Below are 25135 nucleotides of genomic sequence, written 5' to 3' on the forward strand. Positions count from 1 at the left end.
GAGGCCAGCTGCCTCCTCAGGCCCGCGGGGAGTCGGCGGCTGTCTGCACTGACCGTTCGGGAGGCTGGACAGTAGTTTCTGTAGCAAACCGCCCCAAATGGCAGTTGCCCTGTGGCTTCTGTCCCTGCTCCCGCGTCAGAGCCAACCAGAGAAACCCACAGGCGCTCCCCACCCAATCACACGGAGCCCCCTCCTTGTGCCTGCTGGCTTCCCCAGGCCTCCCCGCTGAGCCCCTTCTGCACTGGGGTCTCCGCTGCCCGGCCTGCCCTGGGTCTCTGCCCCAGGACCCCCTTCTGCTGCAGCCCCTGCCTGCTCCCGCCTCGGAGTCCTCTCTGCATGCTGGGCCACCCTGAGGGCCCCCCGGGTCCTGCCAGCCTCCCTTCCCCCCCAGCTCCATCGGTCTGCGGGGTAAATCTCCGCTCTGCCTCGTGTTCCCTCCACGCTGCCCGGCCCAGGGAAGCCTGTGAGTGCATCGCCCCCCCGCCCCGCCGTCAGTCCCTCGGTCATGCCTGTTTCCCCCAAGGAGACACAGCTCCCAGAGCTGACCTTCCCCTCCCCCCACACAGCAGCCACTTCCCGTATACAGTAGGTGCTCCGTAAATGCGCTTGGCTGGCTGACTGAAGACTCAGACTCTGGTTGGTCCCCGCTACCACCCTGATCACAAGAGAGATATTTGGGATGCATAAGTGTCTTTAGCCCGCGGTGCTGAGTGCTCTCCCCGCTCCCGCACTTTCCGCCTGAGTGAGCGGAGGGGCGGCCGTGAGGACACACAGACTCTCCTTCTCCCACAGGCCGAGGCCAGGGTCCTGCTCCAGGGGCCCTGGGGCTGGTTTCTCCGGCCGGCAGGTGCTGCCACCTCGGGGTGTGCTCGCCTGACCTCCTCCCCCCAGCCCGCACCCCCCAGGCCCCTCCAAGCTCGGGCACACCGCGGGACAGACATTCAGTCCACAATAAAAGGCAAACTTTCTGTTTCCTCAGATGACACAATATGTGGAAATATAGTGGGACATTTTCTCTGACGTAATTACACTTTTTTCTAATTTTTATAAATAATTAACGACTCTTATATATCCAATTTCTACCTTAGCTTGACTTTAATCCTTAGAATCTAGTTTATTATTTGGTTTTGGCTAAAGTATTTGTATTTTAATCATGGTAGAAGTTACAAATGATTTCTAATGATCCAAAATGTCAAACTGTATTGTCTTTTTTAAGAAATGCTTTAGGGAAAGGGAAATAGCTCATCTGTCTTCAATGCACACGACCCCCCCCCCAAGTCCCCCCCCGAGTGCTGCAGGCCATGCTTTTTGCAGGTGGGTTCTCCTGCTTCACTTCCCCTCCCCGAGCAGTTACGACCGCAGTGCTAGAAATAAACAGTACCCAGGCAGGTAAGGGGCTTGCTACAACGTCGGCCTCGATGGGTCCTCAGGTCCGCACACGGTGTCCTGGGCCGTCTGCCTCGCTGAGCGCCCTTCTCCGAATTTGTAGAGGCTCTACTTGCAAAATGTAGGCTCAGCGGCGGCACTCACACTGGGTCCTTATCAGCGACTCTGAATGGTGACTGTGTGTTAAAGTACTTCCCCAGAGCGCGGTGTCGCTCCGGAAGGGGCCAGAGACCACGTAGGCTCCTCACCCTGGAGGGGACACCTGCTCTGCCCTCTCCTGCCCAAAGCCTTCTCCCGACCGCCCAGCTGTGGGGCCGCTCTGCAGACAGGACCCCAGTATGGTGAGCCCACTGTGGCCAGGCCCCTGTTCAACACGGTCGGTTTGCCCCTCAAGCCGAACCCCGAGGGACTAAGGAGGAAGCAAGCCCGGGGAGGTCACGAAAACAGCTCGGACCTTGCAGGCCCTAACAGTGCAGCCGGGCTGTGTTCCTGGGGTCCTCAAGGCGTTTGGGCCCCAGGAGGACAAGGCTTCTCGGATTACGTCTCTCGACTCCAAACCTGCCTGAGAGTAAATGCAAGCACCCTAGCAAGCAGGTAGCTTGTGGCCTTGGGCAGACTGAGGTGTGTGTCTACATCTCTCCAGGTGAGAGAGAGGGCGGGGCAGAGACAGAGACAGGGAGAGATGAGAGACGGAGGGAGGGAGGGAGGGAGGGAGAGACTGACCTGTGATCGCGAGGACCCTCTGCCCCACTGAGGCCACAGCCACAGGGTGTTTGGAGCTAGTTAGGACCAGATGGTCACCAGCAGTGGGAGAGACGAAGCTGACCACTGGTCAGCACCAAATCAGCAGTTTTCTCTCTGTCATCGAAATCACAGAATTACGTCTTCCTGCTTTCTCATAAAACCCCTTGCTCTCCCAACACAAGTGGGATCCGTTTCTGGCCCCATGCTCCCCGAGCTGCGGCCTGACACCCCAAATAAAGGCCTTTGTTCCCTTCAGTGTCACCTTCTGTCTTGGGTTAACAGCCCCAGGGGTCCCGAACCCACGGCATCCCCTTCATCGCAGAGTCCAGGTGTCCCGGCCGGAGGCACACGGCCTGGCGGTCCTGTCCCTGTGGTGCCAGGATGGGTGGGACTGTGGAGGATGGGAGAGAAGTCTGCCATTGCCAGCTAGTGATTCCGAAGCCCTTTGGGTGTGCAAAGCTCCAACACATGCCAGGGATGACATCGGGGAGCGGAGTGTGCCCCATGGACGGAAGCCCACGGCTATCTCTCCAGAACGGCCTGCTCGGATGCCCAGGCACACCGTGGGGACGGACGGAAACCCTGTCCCCAGAGCCCCCCCCGCCAGGAATCCTGGCAAACCCGTGTTCCCATCCCCCCGTGTGCCATGTGGCTAAGAATTAGACCGCTCTTAGAGTGTCCTGGGTAACATCGCATCAGGGGTGGGTTTGAGTTCAACTGCAGAAGCAGTTTCTAAAAAGCTTAGGAAGACCCTCTCTCCTGTTCGTAAGCTGATTCCATGAAGCCCGAGTGGGAATTCCACCCAGACTCGGGAAATGCCTGATTTCTGTCTTTTTGAAATACCTGCGTCGCCCAGGTTCTACACAAGGCAGCCCCTGCGTCCTGCTCCGCGTCACCACCCCGACGGGCCAGCCTTTGTTCTAAAATGCCAATCACTTTTTAAAATGTTTAGCTCTTTAAACTGCATCCTGAAATGGCCGCTTGTTACATGAATGTCCATAAATCTACCAACATTTTGGCTGGTTTTCTTACTGTTTTTCCTTCCCAAGTTCTGGGGAGATGATTAGCTCAGCTCCCCATTCTGGCCAACCGTGCATTTAGCCCCGGGGAGGGGCTGAGGTCCCCAGCCACCCAGGCTCCGTGGTGTAGACGCCCCCGCTTGTTCTTTTGGCCCCAGGCCCAGGGAAGCACTTTGGGGCCGCTGGGAGGGATTCAAGATAGAGCTGCTTCAGGAATTAGAAATGTTGCGATACTCAGCAGGCAGCTTCCCTGAAAACCCGGAAAAGTTGAGGGGCACTTTCAATGAACACCAAAAAAGGTTATTTTTTCAAAAACACTTTTTTTTTTAAAAGATTTTATTTTTAAGTAATCTCTACAGCCAACGCGGGGCTCGAACTCACAACCCTGAGATCAAGGGTTGCATGGTCCACAGACTGAGCCAGCCGGGCACCCCTTCAAAAACACTTTTATGCTGTTTTGTGTACTGGACCCAGAGTTTGGGAAATGCATCTTCCCACCCCCGGTGAGGGCGCCCACGTGGTGGGGAGTCAGGCTTGACTGAAGGCCTACTGTGTGCGAGCAGGAAGGAGCCGGCAGCTCACGAGGAGATGGGCTAGTGAAGACAAGGGCGTGATCTGCGTATTTATTCATGGGGAGGGCTTACCGTGGGATTCACACCCTGATTTCTCGAGGACTGTCCTCCAACCGGCCCTTTAGGAGAATGCTTTTTGGGAGTCATGGTTTAGGACTGGGGTGACCACGGTGCCCAACCCACGCAGAACAGGGCCGGGGGCCAGGGGACGGTGGGGGTGGGGGGGACCACCAGGACTACAAGGCAGACACCCCGGAAGCCTGGTGGGACGCCCGCCCCGGGAAGACGCTGACACAGGGGCAGTCGGTGGGTGGGACTGCAGTCTCTACCAGTCTCCGCTGGGGCCAACGCTCACCAGAGCCACTGCGGTCCACGGGGCGAGCCCAGGGGACCCACTTCACCCCCTCTTCTGAGCGACGTCAGAGATAATCCATGCTAGCAAGACGACACACACCCACATCCACATCCTGAACAGCCAACGACGTGAGAGCCTGGTCCTTAGCCAGGGAAGGGCCTGTCTGTGCTGGTCACGCGCTCACCCGCGGGTCCTCAGGAGGATGGCTTCCCCTGGGACCCTCGTCCCTTGCGCGGCCAGGGAGGCGCTCAGCCGATTCCCGTGGGCCTCACACCATGGTCATGACCCTGAGCGCCGCCGGCTGGAACCTTCGGATCTTTCTCTTCAGGGCCTTGGAGGCCTTGATGCGACACAGTTTGGGCACCGGGGGCAGGGGTGGCCTGCGGGCGCCTGGGGCCCTCGGGGGCTGCGGGGGACACGCCTGAGGCCAGGCCCCGGCCTCCGGGTCACTGCTGCTGGACTCCTGGTCCCCAAAGCGGCTGGTGGTGCGGTCGCTCGCCCCGTCCTCGCTGCTCTCGGCCACAGTGGAGTGGAGCAGGGAGGCGCCCTCGGCCGACTGCTCAGAGCCCTCCGACTCGCTCTCGACCCGGGCGTCCTGGCGGGGCAGCTTGGGCCTGGCGCGGGCACACACCGGCCGTGGGCCCCCCGCTCTGCTCGCCGCCGGCCTGTGGGGCCCCAGGCTGCCTGAGATCTCCACGGAGGACAGCCACCTGCGCTGCTTCTTCCGCACCTGCCCCCCAGCCGCTGCCAGAGCAGCTGCTTCCAAGGGGAACGAGGCCTGGGTGGGGGCCCGGAGACCCTCCCGTCGGGCCACTACCAGGGGCACCAGGAGGGGCACGGGGTAGAGTCTGGGCTCAGAGCAGGACCGGCTGGGCGCCGTCCCCGGCAGGGTGGGCCTCCTCCTGGGATCCTCCCCCCACTCGGGGGGCAACAGGGGGGCTGCGAGGGCCCCCCCGGGGAATGGCTGCCCCCCAAACCGCAGCACCTTGTCACTGGACCCTCTCTTGATCTTCACAGACTTTGTCTTGGGGTGGCCTGTTTTCAGCCCCAGGGCGGACGCTCCGCTGTCAGCAAATGGGGGCCGGGCACAGCGCCCTGGGGCCAGCGTGGGGCTCTCCCTGCCCCCCCTCCTGGTGGGCAACAGGACTGTGCTGTCCTGGAAGCTGAGAGCCTGCTGCTGAGCCTGGGGGCGGGGAGAGGGGGCTGGCCCATGCCCCGACTGACGGGAGCCCCGCATGGTCTCCCCACGGACGCGGCCACTCGGGGGTTTGGGTTCCTCCTCTGGAAGGCTGCTGGGGTGTGGGGTGGCTGCGAGGGGCGCAGGTCCCGGCTGCTTGAGGCTGTCCCTGCTGCTGTCCCCGCTCTGAGCCATCCCACCTGTCCCTGCTCTCCCTGGGGCGCACACCAGCTTCTCCAGGCCACCTTCACCGTCCGCTCCCTGGCTACCATGCTCCCGCGGGGATGGGGGCGTCTCACGTCTTGAGGGTCCTTGCTCACCCACACTGCCCCTTGGGGGGGTCCCTCGGGCCTGCAGCTTCAGCAGCCTGTCTGTATAGGCTGCAGCTGGACCAGCCTCGAGGACAGGTCCAGTCCGGATGGGGCCCAGGGCCGCGGGGCTGGGGAGGGGCTCCCTAGAGGGCGAGTGGCCATGACCCTGCAGGGCCTCCTTGTGCAGAGCAAAGAGAGGGCTCTGCAGCGCCACAGCGTGCAGGGGGCTGGGGTATGGGTACACCTCCCTGCCGCCCTTGGACACCAGGTCACGCTGGTATTTGGGGTCCATCCCGTGGCAGAGAACGGAAGTGGACTTGGGGTGTGCGCTGGGTTTCTGGAGCACCACCTCAGACGGCAGGACTCTTTCCAGATCACCTGGGAATGAGAAAAATGAGCAACAGGTGAACTGTGGAGACCCCAGCGTGGTCTCAGTGTCACCTTCCACGCAGCGCCACGAGGGTGCAGTACCCTGTGCAGGTGTTGGGGGGAGGCCGGCAGGGACAGCGGCCCACCGTGCATGCCGACGCCGGGACTCGAGCTTGCAGAGGGGGCTTGCTTGCATGCCAACTCCAACACCTGCTCTGGTCTCCCCTCTCTGCCGCAGCTTGAAGGTAAAGCCTGGACTCAAAATCTATCATTTCAATGCCCTCATTCACCCAAGGTTTGGGTCACTCTGGGTGCTGTGTCCATTCCAATTACAGACAGGTACCCGTCAAGGTGTGTAAGGGCTCTGGAAGGGTTTTTAAAATAACTTTCTGATGTCCACTTAAATCATAAGAAAAAAATGCTTTTAATCACAACAGACTTGTTGTAATGAATAGAAGTACTCCTGTCTCCATCCCAAAACCAAAAAAAGCCTATAGAGTACCTGTGGGACCAGCACCAGATGCACACAGGGCTTCGCCGCTCTGTGCTCGGTGGTGGGACAGCCGCCCCCAGCCGCCCCCACCACCTGGATGGGGCGTCCCACCCTTCCCAGCTCTCCTTTACCTGTAGACACGGGCCTGGGCCGGGACATGCCCTCCTCCGTGGCCTGGGGGCCCCAGGCGGGCGGGGGCGCTCCATGCACAGTGGTCTCATCAGCCGACCGGGGCCGGCAGTCCCCTGCGTCGGGCCTGGCCGTGGGGTCAGCTGGCGGCAAAGTGCCCAAGGAGGAGGACATGCGGTCACTACACATGGATGTGCAGGAGGCGGACAGGGAGCAGAAGCCTCCGTCGCTCAGCTCGTAGAAGCCTAGACGGGGTGAGTGGAGGCGGTCAGCGACCCCGGCGCAGCGGCCCCTTTCCTGCCTGAGCAGGTCCCGGTGCTCAGGGGGGCTCCGGATCTCAGCAAGGCGGGCACTGGAGACGTTGGCCGGGGGCTCCCCATTACTGTCCACTGTTGCCCTGTGAACACGGTCCGTGGGAGCCCCCTTTGCCCATGTCCCCCCACCAGCGTGCCCCCCTCCTGGGCAAGTGGCTTCCCTCTCCTACGGGGCCAGGCCTCTGGCGTCCTTGTCCCTCCCTCCCCGGTGCCTGCAGCTCAGAGGAAGGGCAGCGTGCTGCAGGCCTTTAGCCCGGACCCCGACACACGCATCACACACCCAGACCAGGCCGTGGTTTTGCAAATTTACAGAAAGAGAAACAGTAAACAACGCTGTCCGTGGGCTCCTGGGGTGGCCGTGCACCAGGCTCTGGCCAGGCGGGATGATGTGCCCTGAACCAGGAGGGTCGGAACGGCTCCAGAACAATCTTCTCGCGGCTCTAGGGCAAGGGACAGACGGGCAGCGGGCAAGGGGACAGTGTCCTGACCCCCTTCTCTGACAGACTATGCAGAATTGAGACTGGATACACCTGCAGACTGTGGTCTCATAACACAGTTCTTCACAACCTCCCTGTTACTCCAACCTGAACACGGCCCCGAATCTGTGTCAGCCCAGAGGTGAGACACTCACGGCGGCTTCGTCCATCAGGAAGGCTCTCCACGAACACACCCTACGTGCACACTCCCCTTTTCCCGAAGCACATTTAGGGAGAAGGAGGGAAGGGGTGCATTTCCAGTACTCCTCGGGAACGGGTTCTCCAGGCCGGGGCCGCCCTCACTGAGCTGGGCCCGGGAGCCTGGGCGGCCCCGCACGTGTGCGGTCCCCGGGGCGCAGGCTACCTGAGCTGGGCCTGCTGTCGCTGTCGGCCACCTCGCTGCAGGGTCGGCGCACGTCCAGCTGCAGCTCACCCATCCGCCGGTCCAGCTGCTCCCAGCGGGTCTTCAGGCCGGCGTCCTGGTGTCGTAAGCGGCTCTAGGAAGGGAGAGCGTGAGAAATAACGCTGTCCGAGGGCAGAACGCAAGCTCCACGCCCCACGGGACGTCGGCACTGGGCCTGCGACGTAAACTCCACAATCCACAGGCTCCAGCAACTCTGTACCCATCCCCCGAACCAATTCCCCTGCCCTCCGGTCACCCCTCCCCCGCCAACCGGTTTCCCACCCGCAACTGCAGACTTTTGGAAAAATCAGCAATTCTCAGCTACGTATTTCTTTATAAGGAGACTGATACAGCGTCTGAGCATAAGCTCAGGATCCAAAGCACCTACTCTTGCATGTGGCACAGACGACGCGTTCAGCCGCTGTTCCCTGAGTTTTATGTAAGAACCTACTTTCCCACACTCCTGTGCCATATTCTTTTACTCAGCAGGCCCTGGGTGACCCCCGGACTTTTCAAGGGCCTAGGAAATTCCCCAGGAGAGAAAAAGGCCCCTTCTGCGTATCGCCCCCTTTACAGCTGGCTCTTCTAGGAGAAGAGCCCTCAGGGACAGGGCAGAGGCCCGGCAGGAGGGGACAGTGCCTGCACCCAGCGAGCCTCAAAAATCTGCCCGAGAATCTTCCGGTAGAGGTTCACATCTTAGCTCTGCCCTGAGGCTCTACCCTCTCCAGGCTTCAGCCGTAAACGGGTTATTAAGAGCATTAGCCGAACATATGTGTGTGTAATTATATAATGCACATAAAACATGTGTATGCGGTTAATGCTCAGAATACGTATTCGCACACATTCCCACACGTAAATATATGTAAGTATGGCAACTAGCACTGAGTGCTTCATAAATACTGATTTTCTTCTTTCCATTATAAAACAACACCGTTTTCAAGGTGTGCTGCATAAATTTCTTATTTTTATCAACAATTAAGTTTAAGGAAAATAATGAATGAATGTAATTATGTGGTCCACCCTGTTTAAGAAAATGATTAGTTGTGTCTCAAATTTAATACAGAAAGTGAGGAATTCCCGAGCCTCCTAATTACTTCAGTAATCTCAGTCCTATGAGGATGCAGTCCAAGAGGGAAGCAGGTCGCAGTCATTTCTGATTCTTACGAGGAAGTCACGTGGGCACAGCGACCAGATAGTAGCCCAGGAAGGTGAAGTGGGTGAGAAGCCCAGGGCCTGATACAGTGCCTGGTGCACGCCAGGCCACCTTCCCTGGGCCACTAGGCCCAGACCACCTTCCCTGGACCACCATGCCCGGGCCACCTCCCCGGGCCACCGTGCCCAACTCCCCTCTGCTCCAGGACCCCATCCAGGGCTCTGAGAGCAAGCTCCACGTGTTACAGCAACAGAGTCTCGAAGCCACAACACCACCTGTAAACATATCACAGCAAAAACCAGTCCTGACTTTAATATAAACTTTATAATCCCCGAACCATCCAGTCCAGCCTAAACATCTGGCTTCTTACTCTGAATATTTTTTACAAAGGAAAACATTACCCAGGTGAAAAGCAGAGAGAGAGGTATGCAAAGATGGGCTTCTGCGAACGACCCTCCCCGTAAAGAACACTCGATTCAGGCAAAGGGGACTTGTGCCTTTCTTCTGCAACTGACTTTTCTTTTCCTGTCATAGAGTAAGGCCACCCACTGTGCCAACAGAAAAGTCAGTTCCTCTGTTAGGTCACACCTCGATGCTTACAAACCGATCCGACCTCTTCTCTTCCAAATCACAATGTTCTCGTCCTTCTGAAGGAAGAGGGCACCTCTGATGCCCCAGTTCGCGTCCTTCCTTCCACAAAAAAGAGTCACCTCTGTGTGTTTGTGCTGAGACTAACTGCTTGGTGATTAATGTTTGGCCAGCCAGGCCTTTGGTGGGTGGTTTCTGATTAATGTCCAGAGGCCACAGGCACACGTGCTGTTGGGGTTTCGCAGATGATTTACCGCATCCTCAGGACCTGCCCGCTCGTTGTCCACAGGGCTTCGCCACCCAGGATTTACACTGTCCTCGTTAACCCTTCCCCCCGTCCCTCCCTTGGGGTTGTACGTCTCTGCTCTTCATTAACTCCTTCTTGGCATCTAACTTTGTGCTAATCGTCTTAAGTTCGGTCTGTGACCAGGACAGAGCATAATCCACGGCAACCCAGCCACAGAGCATCTCTCTCCACATATTTCTTCTGCAGACAAAATGTTACAGACACGTCAGTGCTGGGTGAACGGGACCGTGGCAGCCACATGCATCCCCGTCAGAGCCAGCAAGTTTGGGGGGCCCCCTCCTTCCCACCTCTGTCCCCAGCATCCAGGCTCACTATCAGGGCAGCGAACAGTGTCAGAATCCCCCCAGCCCCTGTAAGGGGCTGAGGGGGGAAGGGAGCGCACACTTCCCCAGGAGGTGGGATCGCCTGAGCGTAAATGCAGACTCCTGGGATCCTGGCCACACCTGGGAGCCTGCGTCTGGACAAGCCTCCCAGGGAATGCAAAGGGTTCTCACAGAGGCAAGAAGCTTGAGAACGGCAATCCAGGGAATGCCATTAAAAACAAAGACTCAGCTTATCCCTCTCTCTGAAATGTTTACTTTATGTACCATAAGAGAACCATCTGATTTCCACTTGTCTTTGGTTTCCATCCACGACTCAGCATTCTGGTCTCCTCAAACCTTTAGGGCAGACCCAAAGGACAAAAAGGAAAAATGCCCTCAAGTTCAGGATACACCCATGGCGTCTAAACCTGAACCTTTTTTCCTTCCTCAAAAGCTGGGAGTATGCAAAGGAAACAGGACAGACATGACTGCCGTGTCTACCCCCGGGCCCTGTCTACCCCCGGGCCCTGTATGCGGGCAAACATTACCGCCACGCTGCAAAAGAGGTCCACCAATCAATAGCAAAGGCCCCGGGGCACAGATCAGCCTCGCGAGTACTGGATGGAGGCCTGGCACAGTCCTGGGGATGCCCTGCCCTCACTGGTGACCTTGAGCAAGTTCACGCCCCTGTGAGTTCAGGAAGCAAACACGGCCAGTCCAGGGAACACAGCCGACCTCATGCTAACCGCTGCGGAGGCAGCCTGCTCTTGCAGGATTTAATGCCAGACCCTGCGAGTGAGAAGCAATCACCGCACGCTGTCACTCTTAGGACAAGTCATGACCGGCCAAGTCAGCTCCCAAGAAATTCTGCAGGGTAAGATTTCACCGCGGGGTCCCCAGAACCTTTCTTCACTTGCACCTCAGGGCACCTCCTGCTGGGAGGTGGAGCTTCCGGCCTCCTCTGGGGCATCACAGGCCATGGCCATGTCGCCGGGCACCTAACTCCTAGGAAACGGGGACGGCGGCCACTTCTCAGGGATGGCCCATCTCCCTGGAGTTACCAACAGAAGCACAGGGCTGGCCAGGGAGAAGCAGCTGCCCCGCTCAGAGGGCACGGGGTATCACTGGCTCAGAAATCTAGACCAGGGAGACGGTAAACGTTCTCTTCTGTTAGAGCAACGGAAGTCGCGCCTTTATTTGCTCACCAAATACTTATTAAGCACCTACTGCATGTTCCTTTGTGACTTTAGGTGCAGCCCATTTGGGTAAGTGTTAACGTGCTAACTCTGCTAAGTTCCTAATTGCAGTTTAAATCCCCAGAAACGCTCAGGTTCATTCTCACGGGTGAACTCCTGCAGGACAAAGCTGCCCAGGGGCAGGATCCAAGCCCTTCCTGTCTTCACACCTGAATGCTGACGCTTGCTCCGTGCCAGTGCGGGACTGGGAGGGGCCCTGAGGGAGCGGGCGCTGCGAGTCTGCAACTGCGCTGCGGATGAAAGGCTTTTGATTATACTCTTCATCACGGAACTAGTATTACTCCTATTGTTTTCCCTGCAAGAAGATGTTAAGTGTTAAGCCCTAGCTGATGTCACACAAATTCAATTATTCTTCTCTTTTGATCACATAATCCACACCAAGAACAAAGTTTGAAGACAAAGTCTGCGTGTTCCTTCTGGTCCGCACATTAAAAAAAAAAAAATTAAACAAAGAAACCTGTTTGATCTCTTCCAAAGGCTACTTGTAATTAGAGGCTGAGGACTCGCAAGTCTGATTTGTGTATTACTTAAGTCAAGTTAATCGCCAGCTGTGCTCCTGCCCCGCTGAGGAGCATTCAGGCCAGCATCTCAGCAGCTCCTGGCCCTTCCCCGGGAGCCACGCATCTCTGTAGGCGGCTGTGTGCCGCGGAGCTCGAGGTGCGGACACGCGGGGAACCGGGGCAGACCACTAAGGGCGGTAAAACACGGGGACGGTCCCCCTCCAGAGCCGGCTCCTGCCCTCTGTGGGGCAGCTCAATCACAGGCAGAGGGGAGGCTGCATAGTCAGGGCCCAGGTTCTTCTCCCTCCACCTTCCGCCTGCTTTTTGCATATGGGTCCGGAGTCCTGGGAGGCATCTTCCAGATTCTGGAATCCAGAAACACCCAACAAGCCGGTAACCGGAGGGAGCTAAGCTGATAGCAAGGCTGCAGAATCATTGGGCTGCTTTGTGAAGACCGCCAGCAGCTTTTAAACGGAACAGATTTGAATTTCTAAATTTAAAAAATTCCACTTTAAGAGGACTAGAATTAACTGCATCAGATAGGAATGTTTCCATACAGCCTTTTCATTTTTCCTTTAAAACATACTGCAATCCTGAAAAAACTCTGAGTTTTTTCCAGTACACGAAGAGAAAGCCTGCAGCTGATTAAAAAGGGAGGAGCAACCATCTGAGCGTCTTCAACCCTGTAACAAGGTGCTGGCATTTGGAGGAGGCCGGGTAGCCAGGAGACACAAAGGTGAAGCAATCCTAGGAGGGTCCCCGGTATCACGGCCTCTGGGACTCAGAGGCCACGCCTCGTTTTACAGGTTAGGCTACAATTTAAAGTTGAAGAAGCTTTCACGGGACACATGCTTTCCTCACTATTTTGTTCAATGACCGGACCCCATTTAACCTGAGCACGTTATGGGGACAATTCGGGCTGCGCCGAGCACGCGGGCCATGTTCCCGAGCCTGCGCAGCAGGGACACCTGTGTCCCGGGTCTGACGCCAGGCTCCCAAGCAAGCCCCGCCAGGAGAAACCGACTTAGTGCGCTCTTATCAGAGCAGCGCCGGAAGTCGCACAGGACGCACGCTAAAAGCCTGCCTGCGCGGGGACGGCGGCAGCCCCGGGAGCAGCCCCGGGGCGCCTTTCAGAACAGGAGCCTGTCCCTCGGGCGTCCGCGGCCGTCTCGTCTGAACCCAAACTGCGTCCCCCGAAATCCCAAGGGGCGCCCTCCAGTCAGTCGGACAGCCCAGCCGCCGCGCTGCCCGCACCAGGTGGCCCGGCTCGCCGCCTCCCCGCGCGCCCCAACGCCCCCGGGCCCCGCGCTCCTTACCAGCTGCTCCTGCAGCGCCCCCAGCGCCGCCTCCAGCCGCGGCTCGGGCGCGCAGGGGCCGCGGGGGGCGGCGGGCCCCGGCGGGGGCTGCAGGGCCAGGGCGCCCCGCACGCGCGCCTGCTGCGTGGCGCGCAGCCCCTGCAGCTCGTGCAGCCCGGCGAGCGCGGCGCGCAGCCGGGCGCCCACCCTGCGGCGGTCCCAGCCCGCGGGCCCCTGCGGGCCGCTCGGCGCCCACATCCCGCGCCCGGCCTCCCCCGAGCCTGCCCGGCCCGCCCGGCCTCCCGGAGCCGCCTCCGAGCACCGGCCGCGCGCGGGCCTCCTGCGCCGCTCCTCCCCGCCTCCGCCCCGCAGGTCTCCAAGGTGGGGTGGGACCTATCGGGGGCGGCGGAGGGCGGTGTTTGCACACGCCCCGAGGTCGCAGCGGCCGCCCCCGGGCCCGCCCCGTAGTCGGAGCCCCGCGCCCTTGGGGGCCCTGCGACCCAGGTCCTGCGGTGAGTCCGGAGGGGACCAAAGGAGAGGGAGGACCCCAGCGGGGGAGTCGGAAGGGGCCCAAAGGGGAACAAACGCGGTGCAAGGTTAAGTTTTTTAAAGAAATTAAGATAAAGTCTTGGGACGGTACCACATTGTAAGGACCATGTGACCATTTGAAGCTTGTTATAGATTTGAAAAACGTATTATCCACTTTACCTAATGTATATCTGCAGTGGGAACCCCCCCGTTTTTGTTTTTGTTTTTTTTTTTTTTGGTAATAATAGCTTTATTGAGGTGCAATGCATGTATCATTACAATGCACCTATTTAAAGTGTACAATTCAGTGGTTCCGCCTACGTTCACAACCATCACAAGGTTGTGCAACTATCTCCACGATCAATTTTAGAACATTTTCACCACTCCCAGAAGAAACCATCTACCCATTAGCCTCACTCTCCATTTCCCCTCTACATCCCCATCCTGAGGAACCACTAATGTGCCTGTTCTGGAAATTTCCAGTAGGTAGAATCATACCTTACATAGTCCTTTGTGACTGGCTTCTTTCCTGTTGGGTTGGTTCCTCCAGGCTGTAGTGTTCCTCCGTCCTTCATTCCTTTCTATTGGTAGCTAATATTCCATTGTATGGACCACTTTTATTTATCCAATCATTTATTGGTGGACATTTGGGGTGTTTCCACTTTTTGGCTACTATGAATAATCTGCTATGGACATTCAGGTGCTAACTTTTAGCTGGAAGTATATTTTCACTTCCCTGGGGTATAGACCTCGGAGTAGGGAGCTACTCTTGTTAGATCTTTTGAAGGCCTAACAGACTGCTTTTATTTATTTATTTGTTTATTTGTTTTCATTAGTTTCAGAGGTAGGATTTAGTGATTCATCAGTTGCATATAAAACCCAGTGCTCATTACATCACGTGCCCTCCTTAATGCCCATCACCCAATTACCCCATCCCCCACCCACCTGCCCTCCAGCAACCCTCAGTTTGTTCCCTAGAGTTAAGAGTCTCTTATGATTTGCCTCCCTCTCTGTTTTGTCTTATTTTATTTTTCCTTCCTTTCCCCTATGTTCATCTGTTCTGTTTTATATGGTATCTGTCTTTCTCTGACTGACTTATTTCGCTTAGCATAATACCCTCTAGATCCATCCATATCCTTTCAAATGGCAAGATTTCATTCTTTTTGATGGCTGAGTCATATTCCATTCCACCACATTTTCTTTATCTATTCCTCTGTCGGTGGACATTTCTTACACTGTTGGTGGGAATGCAAACTGGTGCAGCCACTCTGGAGAACACTCTAAAAATAGAGCTACCCGGGACCCAGCAATTGTACTACTTGGTATTTATCCAAAGGATACAAACACAGTGATCGGAAGGGGCACCTGCACCCCACTGTTTGTAGCAGCAATGTCCACAAGAGCCAAACTGTGGACAGACTGTTACATTCTCAGCAGCGCGTATGGAGGACCCAGTATCACCATGCCCATGCGAGCATTCGTCCTTCTGCTTGTAACCATCTTAGTACGTGTGAAGAAGTGCTATCTCACTGTGATTTTCATTTGCATCTCCCTATGGCTAGTGACGTGAAGCATATTTTCATGTATGTATTGGCCATTTGTGTATCTTCTTTGGACAAATGTGTATTTACATCCTTTACCGTTTTTAGAATTGGGTTGTCCTTTCATTATTGAGATGTAAGTATTCTTTATGTCTTCTAGACACAATTTCATGATCAGATATAAGATTTACAAATATCTTTTCCCTTTTGTGGAGTAGTATTTCACTTTCTTGATCGTGTACAAAAACGTACACTTTTTGCAGCAAAATTGTTTTGAATTTTGATGCAGTACAACTTACCGATTTTTTCTTTTGTTGCCTGTGCTCTGGGTGTGTCATAGCTAAGACACATTGTCCAACCAAAGGCCAGAGATCACATCTGTGCTTTTTTCTAAGTATTTTTATGGTTTTAGTGCTCGCATTTAAGTCTTTGATCCATCTTGAGTAATTTTTTTGTGCATGAGATGAAGTGGGCATCCAACTCCATTCTTTTGCATGTGGATGTCCAGTTGTCCTGTTACCATTTGTTGGAAAGTCAATTCTTTCCCCATTAAATTGTCTTGAGACTGTTGTTGATAATCAGTTGATCCAGGAAACCAGTTTTTGGATTCTCCGTTCTGTTATAGTGGTGTATATATCCTTCTTATGCCAATTCCACAGTGTTCTGAATACCGTAGCTTTGTCGTAGGGTTTAAAGTCGGGAAGTGTAAGTCATCCAACTTTGTTCTTTTTCAAGATTGTTTTAGCTATTCTGGGTCCCTTGCATTTCCGTATGGATTTTAGGATCAGCTGGTCAATTTCTGCAAAGAAGTTGGCTGGGATTTTGATGGAGATTGCATGGAATCTGTTGATTGATTGAAGAAGTATTGCTACGTTAAGGTTAAGTCTTCTGAACCATAAACATGGGACGTCTTTCCATATATTTAGGTCTTCTTTAACTTCTTTCGACAGTGTTTTGTAGTTTTCAGTGTGCAAGGCTTGTATTTCTTTTGCTAAATTTATTTCTAAATAAAAATATTTACAAAATTCTTTTTTGGTACTATTGTAAGTGGGAATGTTTTCTAATTTAATTTTCAGAATGTTCATTGCTAATTTATAGAAGTAAGCTGTTGAATTTTGTGTACTGATCCCAGCAAACTTGCTGAATTTGTTTATTAGTTCTAGTAGATGTTTAGTGGATTCCCTTGCATTTTTTAAATTTACAAGATCATGTTGTCCGGAAATAGAAATAGTTTCACTCTTTTCCTTTCATATTTGGATGCCTTTTGATTTCTTTTTCTTGCCTTATTGCCTGGAACTTCCAATACAATGTCAGACAGGATTGGTGCCAACAGGTATCATTGTCTTGTTCCTAATTTTGGGAAGACATTCAGTCTTACCACTGGGTCTGGTGTTAGCTGCAGGTTTTTCTTAGGTGCCTTTTTATCAGGAAGAGAAAATACCCTTTGATTCCTAGTTTCTTGAGTATTTTTATTGTTGAGTTTTTCAGGTTATCTTATGATTTGTTGCTGTTGTTGTTTTCTCAGTTCTGTGTGCTTATCTTGTCTAGTAGTGGAGAAACAGCATTAGAGTGGAACTTATGAGACCTCAGCTCCATGACCCCTTGCCTCCAGTTTGCTCAGCTGTATAATGAGTGTAGTGAATAAGGTCCTGGATGCTAGTTTTCTTTATAAAAAAATTCATGATTCTTCCTTTACATTTTCTTCAGAAGAGAGAGACCGACAGAGGGTTAGACTGGGTATGAGCCCTTGTTCAGTTATCTGTCTTCTTTCCATCTGTGGACTCTCTTAATGGTGTCTTTTGGAGAACAGAAACTCTTTATTTTTCTGTATTGTTATTTATCATTGATCCTTTCTGTGCCATTTTAAAGAAATTTTTGCTCATCCAGGCTCTTCAAGATATTATTTAATGCTGCTTCGAGAAACTGTATGATTTCACTTTTTTTAAAATTTAGATCTATAGTCCACCTACAATGGTTTTTATGTATTGTATGAGGTAGGAGGAATTACTATTTTTTCTCAAACACATATCCTAGTGCAGTATTTGTTGGAAAAAAAAGAACAGTCCTTTTTGAACTGTGATGCAGTACCTCCTTTGTCATAAATATATTTAGGTCTGTTTTGGGTTCCCTTTTCTATTTGATTAGTTTGCCTATCCTGGCACTTGTCCTAATTATTGTGGCTTTTTATGACATGGTGATACCCAGTAGAGCATGTTCACCCACCTTGTTCTTCAAGGGTGTCTTGAGTATTCTTGGCACTTGACAATATTAAGTAAATTTTAGAATCAACAGGTAGATCTCTACAAAAAGCCTATTCGTATTTTGATGGGGGTCACATTAACTCTATAGTTACATTTGGAAAGAAATAGTGTCTTTATAATATTTCTCCTAATCCATGGACATGGAATACCCCATTATTTATAAAGATTTTTTTAATGTCTCTAAATAATGTTTTATAATTTAGTGTGTAAAAATCTTGCACATCTTTCATGAGGTTTATCCCTTTTTTCTTAGTGTTTTTTTCCTTATACTATTATCAATGTTATCTTTTAAAATTTTATTTTTGTTGATGATATATGGAAATACCAGGAAGGTCTCTAACAACTTTGCTAAACTCATTTATTCACTTGAATAATTTATCTATAGATTTTTTAAGATTTTTTTCCATATACATTCATATCATCTGTGACTAATGGAAGTTTTAATTTTTTCTTTCTCATCGTTATTCTTTCTATCTATCTATCTATCTATCTATCTATCTATCTATCTATCTATCTATCTCATGTATCTGTTTATTTGGCTTTATTGCAGTGGCTAGGACCTTCAGTACAATGTCAAAACAGTGATGATGTCAAGCATCCTTGTATCATTTCCAAGGGCAGTGGGAATGTTTTCTACATTTCACCATTAAAAATGATGTTTGCTGTATGTGTTTTGTAGATACTCTTTATCAGATTAAGGAAATTGTCTTCTTTTTCTAGAATGGATATTGAATTTTGCCAACTGTATTTTCTACTATTGAAGTGATTATATTATTTTTTTTCTTTTTTTTCTATTAATATGAATTATGTTAATCAGTTTACAAATGCAAAGCTAACTTTGCATTTCTGGATAAACCAACTTGGTCATGATGTATTTTCCCCATTTATATATTGCTGGATTTAGTTTGATAGTATTTTGTTTTAGAGTTTTCAGGAGTGAGGTCAGCCCGTCCTTCTTTCTTGTGAATTTTTTCTCAGGTTTTCAGAATCAGTGCTATGCTGGCCTCACAGACTGAGTGAAAATATTCCTTCTTGATATTCAGTGTAAGGGTTTGTGTAAGATTAAGATAATTTCATTCCTAAATGTTTGGTAGAACATTAATGAAGCCATCTATGCCTGGGTTTTTTGGTGTAAAAGTTTTAAATTATGAGCCAAAGTCCTTGAATAGCTGTGTAATTACTCAGACTTTCTGTTTCTTTTTGTGTCAGTTTGTTGCAGATGTATTGTTCCAGATTTTTCTCATTGTGTCCATATTTTCAATTGTGTTGACATAAGTGTTGTATAATATTGTCTGTAAATATGTATCAAATATGTGTACTCCATGCCCAGCTTTTTTCCTATCATTTGGCTATTTGTGCTGCCTCTCCTCCCACCCCTCCCTCCACCTTGATCAGCCTTAGCAATGGTTTAACAGTTTTATCAGTTTTTTCAAAGCACCAACTTTTAACTTTGCTGATCCTCTCTGTTTTTGTTTGTTTTGTCATCCATCAGTCTATTTTCCTCATTATTTGCTTCAGTCTATTTATTCTGGGTATAATTTACTAGATTACTTTTTCTATCTTGAAATGGACTCTTCACTCATTGACCTCTCCTTCCTCCATCTGGCATTGCTCAGACCTCATTTGTGGTGGACAAGAACTTGTTACTGGGAAAATATTGGGTCCCGCCCCATCTTAGATTGTGTTTGTAGTCTTGACCTTCAGAACAAATTGTGGGTTCACCTCGCCCGCTTGGGCTACATCTGAATTTGGAGCTTTCTGCAGAGGAGAATGAGGACAGCTCTCATGTGGAATGGCGTTAGAGAGGAAAAGTCATGCATGGAATCTCAGGTTGTCCTAAAATGTGAGAAATAAAGGGGATTTTAGTGTCTTGTACCTCTTTCTTCTGCCATTGTCTCCTGTCCCTAGTGTCATGTGGAAAGGGGGTCTAGAAAAGTTAGTTTTCACTTGTCTAAGGCAACCCTCTCCCCATCGCTCTTTGTTAAATCACAGCAGCAGTGGACTCTGCTCTCGCTCTCTCTCTCTCACACACAAGAAAAAAGTGGTATCCTCCATCACAAGTGATCCCGAGAATGGGTTTGAGCCCAGGGAACAGTTGTGGGCCCCCAGCAGAGAACTGGATTTGTACCAAGGCCCCAGGCTCCCTTGAAGATGGTCAGTATTTTTTCCGGCTTTCCACCTTTCACCTCATTCCTGTTTCATTGGTCCTATCCTTTATTTTCCATGAACTTGGAATCCTTGTCTATTTTTGAGGAGCTTTATCTTTCTTTGTTTACACCCACAGAGAACACCACTTCTTGGGCCTTAGAGAGCCAGCCAAAACCTGGGTGTGCATGTCAGGAATCCAGCCTCCTGAGCCAATGCCTCTGATTCCCAAACAGCAAATCTGCTGCTACCTGTTACTGTTCACTGCATAACTACCAGCCTCCAGATTTTGTTACATAAGGACATAGAAGGTCTGAGAAGAAGGAGAGCTTTTGAGTTTTATCCTTTTCTCACCTCTTCTTAATCACACTGTCTAAACTATTAGTGTTTACATACTGTGCTATAAAGATACGTATCCATCAAATTAAAAAGATTGATGGACCTTATTTTCTGGATTGTTTTTATGTCATACCCTTTTTATTTTGTGGATGCAGTAGCTTCTTGAATATCTCTATGGATACTCGTTTTCTGTTTGTTTTTAATTAGCTCTGTTTTGCATGGTGTCAGCTTTTCTGTTTACCTTTGACTCTCCCTACTGTGACTGAGGATTCCTGGATGCCGTTCACCTGTGAGGCAATGGGAAGGCGTACGTGGTACTTGAGTTTGGTTCCATGGTAGAGTGAGAGAACGTAGAGCTGGCTGGGGTGCTCTGCACACCCCAGCATCAGATGTGAAGGGCCATATTTGCGACACAAGCACCACGCCTCCCTAGATAGGTGTTTTAATTCACTTACCTCGGTTGTAGGTGTAGATTATACTTTTTTTTTTTCCACTATCATTTTCGTCTGGTTTTGGTAGGAAGACTTGTGCTCCTTACACTATTTTATATGAGAATCCACTAGAAATTTTTGCCTTTAAACAAAGTTTTTCCAAGTCTCAAGCTTATGAAAAGTTATAGGTACAGTATAAAGAACTTTCTCCTGTTTTCCCAGAACCAGTGAGAATGCATTGATGACCTGTTGCCCTATCACCGTTAATACCTTAGTACCTTAGTGTATGTTTTCTACACACAAAGGCATTATCCTAAGTAAGCAAAGATTAATAAAATCAGGAAGTTGATGTTGATTCATGATCACCATCTAATATTTAATTCAGATTTCACCAGTTATCCTGTCAATGTCCTTCAGGTCAGAACAATCCCATCCAGACTAATGCATTTACCTGTCCCATCCCATCTCTGTCAGGCTGGAGCAGGGGTTCAAACTGTTCTTGACTTATGACTGTACTTTTGAGGATTATGGACGAGTTATTTTGTTGGATGCTCCTTGGTTTCATTTTGTTAAGGTTTCCTCCTGGTTCAGGTTATGCATCTGAGGCGGGAATATCACAGAAGTGATGCTGTGCTCTTGTCATGCTTCCTACTGAGGGGCATACACTTTCAACATGCCCACTCCTGACACTTCCCACCTTGATAACTTCATCTCTGTCACCTGTCTGCCAATCTGTCCATCCATCCAGGTATCCACACACCCACTCACCCATCCACCCATCCACCATCCATCCATCCATCCACTTGTCCATCCACCCACCATCCATCCATCCATCCATCCACCCACCATCCATCCATCCACCATCCACCATCCATCCATCCATCCATCATATCTATTTATCTATCTATCATTTTTCTGTCCATCTATCTATTTATCTATCATTTATCATCTGTCTGTCATCTCTCTACTGTCTGTCTGTGTATCCACCTCTCCCTCCCTCTGTCCATCCATCGTCTGCCTCATCCCTTCAGTTCTTACGCTACACATGTTACTCTATAGCTTCATCAGCAACCAACTCTTTTTTTTTTTTTTACTTTAAAATGGGCTATTTTTCTCTCCATTTGTAAAAGTAATATATTACCACAACAGAGAACTTAGAAAACACAACAGTCCACCAAGGAAAACCACCACAGTCGCCCCTTCCCCACCCCCTGGCCCATCCCACCGGCGAGGGAGGCCTGCTGCTGGCCTCGGTGGCCGCGGGATCAGGCCGCGGGCAGGCGCTATCTGTGGCCGTGAACATGCCAGCTCCTGGGAGCTCAGGTGGCCAAGGCCAGGGCTGTGCTCGGGGACGCACACGCCAGCGGCGGCGTGGCAGGGTCAAGCCCCGGTCTCTCCCTCAGCACACTGGCCAGGGGAACCGGACGAGAGGGACGCGAACACCCACGCCCGCTCCTGCGGGGTCCCCAGCCCTGAGTCTCCCAGCGGGCTCTTCAGGGCCACCTGGCGGGCTCTCAGGGCCACCCCGGCGGGCTCTCAGGGCCACCAGCTTGGGCAGCACAGCAACAACCGCTAAGACGATCCAGGATGATGTTAAAAACCGGTACAGATTCCCGGTTACCCCTTTATTCATCTCACACATGACTTTCAGACACGCTGCCTAGGACAGGAGCAGGCGGGACCTTCCAGCGATGCTGGGGGCGCCCCCCTGGAGGGTGCACAAGGGGACGGGCAGAGAGATGCTCACGAACCACGGGTGGAACCTCCTACACCCCCAGTACCTCCCCGTGGATACAGATGCCTGCGAAGTACGGGCAGAAGACAAGAGAAGTCGTGTTACAGGAGATACGCAGTGTCCTCAACGCAAGGCCCCCAAACTCTGCAGAGATAGCAGCAGCCCAGCATTCAGTCTTTAGCCTAAAGAATTTCCCGCCTTAACCATTTTAATGCTGCAAAGCCCCACCCCCATCTGGAAACGGTGTGAAGAGTATGTCCGGGCTCCCTCTGAAGCCCCTCTCAGCCAGATGCCGTGTCACCTGGCCACAGTGACTCCCTGTGGCTCCACGAAGCAGAGTGGGGACCCACGCACCCTGGGCCTGAAGTCAGCAACCAACTCTTAACAGATAACCCCTGTTGCACTATATGGACACATTTAATCATTCTTCTGCTGATGAACATTCGGTTGTTTCATCCCTTCCTACCGTGGCAGTCTTTCAGGAAGCGCTCTCATACGTGCAGCCTTACGATCGTTGCTTTTATTCCCGAAGGCTGTGTTCTCAGGAGTGGAATTAGGTCTGAGAGCATCTGTGTTTTTATCTTAACATGTCAAGATTTTCTCTCAGAAAGATCGTAGCAGTAACCGGCAATGTGTTAGTGAAAACTCCAAACCCACGTCACTGCCGATACTGAATGTCTTCCTTTTGAAAACTTTTTTTGAGCGGTGAAAATATAGTATCTCAGTGTTTATTTGGTGAACAATGCTGTGACTCCTAGTGCGTGTGAGCATCTCTTTGTGTGTTTATTAAGAGCTTTTACTTCTTACCACTGGGCCTGCTTGCTCATACCTTCACCTGTTTGTCTTCATCTTAATTGTCGGTAGGAACTTCTTGCATATTCTGGCTGTTATTTGTCGTATGTGTTGGATGTGTTCTCCCCCCACCCCAGTCTATTGTTTTTCTCCAACTTTCTGGTATTCTTGACATATCAGTACTTAATATGTTCTTCTTTTTTTCCTTTTATGATGTCTTTTATGATTATTGTCTTACTTAAAAATTCTTCCTTATTTTGGGGCACCTGGGTGGCTCAGTTGGTTAAGCGTCTGCCTTCGGCTCAGGTCATGACCCCAGGGTCCTGGATCGAGCCCCGCATCGGGCTCCCTGCTCCATGGGGAGCCTGCTTCTCCCTCTCCTGCTCCCCCTGCTTGTGTCCCCTCTCTAGCTGTGTCTCTCTCTGTCAAATAAATAAATAAAATCTTTTAAAAAGATTCTTCCTTATTTTAACATGAAGTCAGTATTTTTTTCTTTTTCCTTTTTCTTTATTCTTTTTTTAAAAAAGATTTATTTATTTTAGAGAAAGAGAAGGGGGAGGGGCAGAGGGAGAGGGAGAGGGAATCTCGAGCAGACTCCACGCTGAGTGTGTAGTCCGACACAGGGCTCGAGCTCATGACCCTGAGACCATGACCTGAGCTGAAACCAAGAGTCAGATGCTCAATTGACTGTACCACCCAAGTACCCCCTCATGTCACCTTTTCTTTTCTTTCTTTCTTTTTTTTAAATTTATTTATTTGACAGAGAGAGAGAGCACACACAAGCAGGGGGAGTGGGAGAGGGGGAAGCAGGCTCCCCGCAGAGCAGGGAGCCCGATGCGGGGCTTGATCCCAGGACCCTGGGATCATGACCTGAGCCGAAGGCAGACGCTTAATTGACTGAGCCACCCAGGCGCCCCTCACATCACCTTTTCTTAAACTCCCTTTTTGCACTGAATGAAAATGCTGTCTCTATTAAATATCACCCCTACACCTGGAGCTAGTCCTTCTTCTGACCTATTTGTCTGTCCTGATGCTCATCACTTTCTATTGAATCTGGGGGTGAAATTCACTGCAGTAAATGTGAGTAAATTACTGACATGGAAAAATGTTCATGATATATTATTAAGACAAACACCAGATGATAAAACACTGTGGCTCCCTCAAGAATATGTGTGTATGTATTTCATACACAGAGGAGTGTGAAAGGCTGTCCACTTGAAATGTTAAAAGTTCTAGCTGGGTAAAGGGATTGTAGGGGACTTGATTTCTTTTCTTACTGTATTTATATATTGATTTTAAATTTTATTTTATATATATTTTTATTGGGGGGAGGGGTGGAGGGAGAGAGAAAATCTCAAGCAGGCTCCATGCCCAGCACAGAGCCTGACTCAAGGCTCCATCTCCCAATCCTGAGATCATGATCTGAGCTGAAATCAAGAGTAAGACACCACCCATTTTTATTTTTCTAGAAGCGTGACCCGTGTAACTAAATAAAAAGTTAAAAATTTAGTGACTCCTTGACTTATAAATTAAAGCTACCAGCTTAATTTTGTCTTCAAGCCTCTCTTGAAGCTATGATATGACCACATTTGTGTAGTAGTCAAAGGAAGTTTTCAAGTGAGGACAGTTACAGATATTTCTCACCAAGTACTCAAAAAGGCTGTAACAGCTTATTTATTTTTATTGAAGGGAATAACACATTAACAAAGTTGTAGCAAATACACACCAGCTTCTATGCATGCAAACCAACCATATTAAATTAATAATTATATTCTTGCCAAAGGCAAGTGGGGATTATGCAATTAAGTGCTGCTTCAGTGCATCAATCAGCAGATACATTTTTCTTTATAAAATAATCTCATAAAAAATGATTGGAACCTCATGATTTTGCCCGCAACCAGACTTGTTGGTAGGACTTGCGTGCGTCTACGGGTCAGGGACTGGAGGTTCCTTTTGCTCGGTCCCACGTCCATGTGGTTCCTGTGCATGGAGCCCCGTTGCGTGCAGGGATGGGAGCCTCCCGCCTGGGGAAGGTTGTGGAACACCCAGCTCCAAACGATCCCATCTTTTTAAGAAGGGGAATGGCAGTCCGCCGTCGAGGCAGGGGTATGTCAGTGGGGTAACTGCCCGAACACACGCAGAGACAGCCACGGAGTCACGTGGCTTCGGATATAGGAGGGACTCGGTCAGCATTGCGCTTCCCTCCCAGTGGGC

General features: G+C 51.1%; 1 protein-coding gene across 1 annotated transcript; it reads right to left on the minus strand.

Moving 5' to 3' along the window:
• Window positions 1-3327: 3327 nt before the first annotated feature.
• On the minus strand, window positions 3328-13454 carry DACT2 (dishevelled binding antagonist of beta catenin 2). Its single transcript, XM_045865901.3, has 4 exons — window positions 13171-13454; window positions 7710-7842; window positions 6558-6800; window positions 3328-5942 (listed from the first exon to the last, which is right to left on the minus strand). The coding sequence occupies exons 1-4, from the start codon at window positions 13405-13407 to the stop codon at window positions 4345-4347; spliced, it is 2211 nt and encodes a 736-aa protein (XP_045721857.2). The 5' UTR covers window positions 13408-13454; the 3' UTR covers window positions 3328-4344.
• Between the last annotated feature and the right edge of the window lie 11681 nt (window positions 13455-25135).

The sequence above is a fragment of the Mirounga angustirostris genome, unplaced genomic scaffold (assembly GCF_029215605.1).
Source record: "Mirounga angustirostris isolate CCGP_5_RB_7025 unplaced genomic scaffold, mMirAng1.0.hap1 SCAF_8, whole genome shotgun sequence".
Taxonomy (NCBI): domain Eukaryota; kingdom Metazoa; phylum Chordata; class Mammalia; order Carnivora; family Phocidae; genus Mirounga; species Mirounga angustirostris.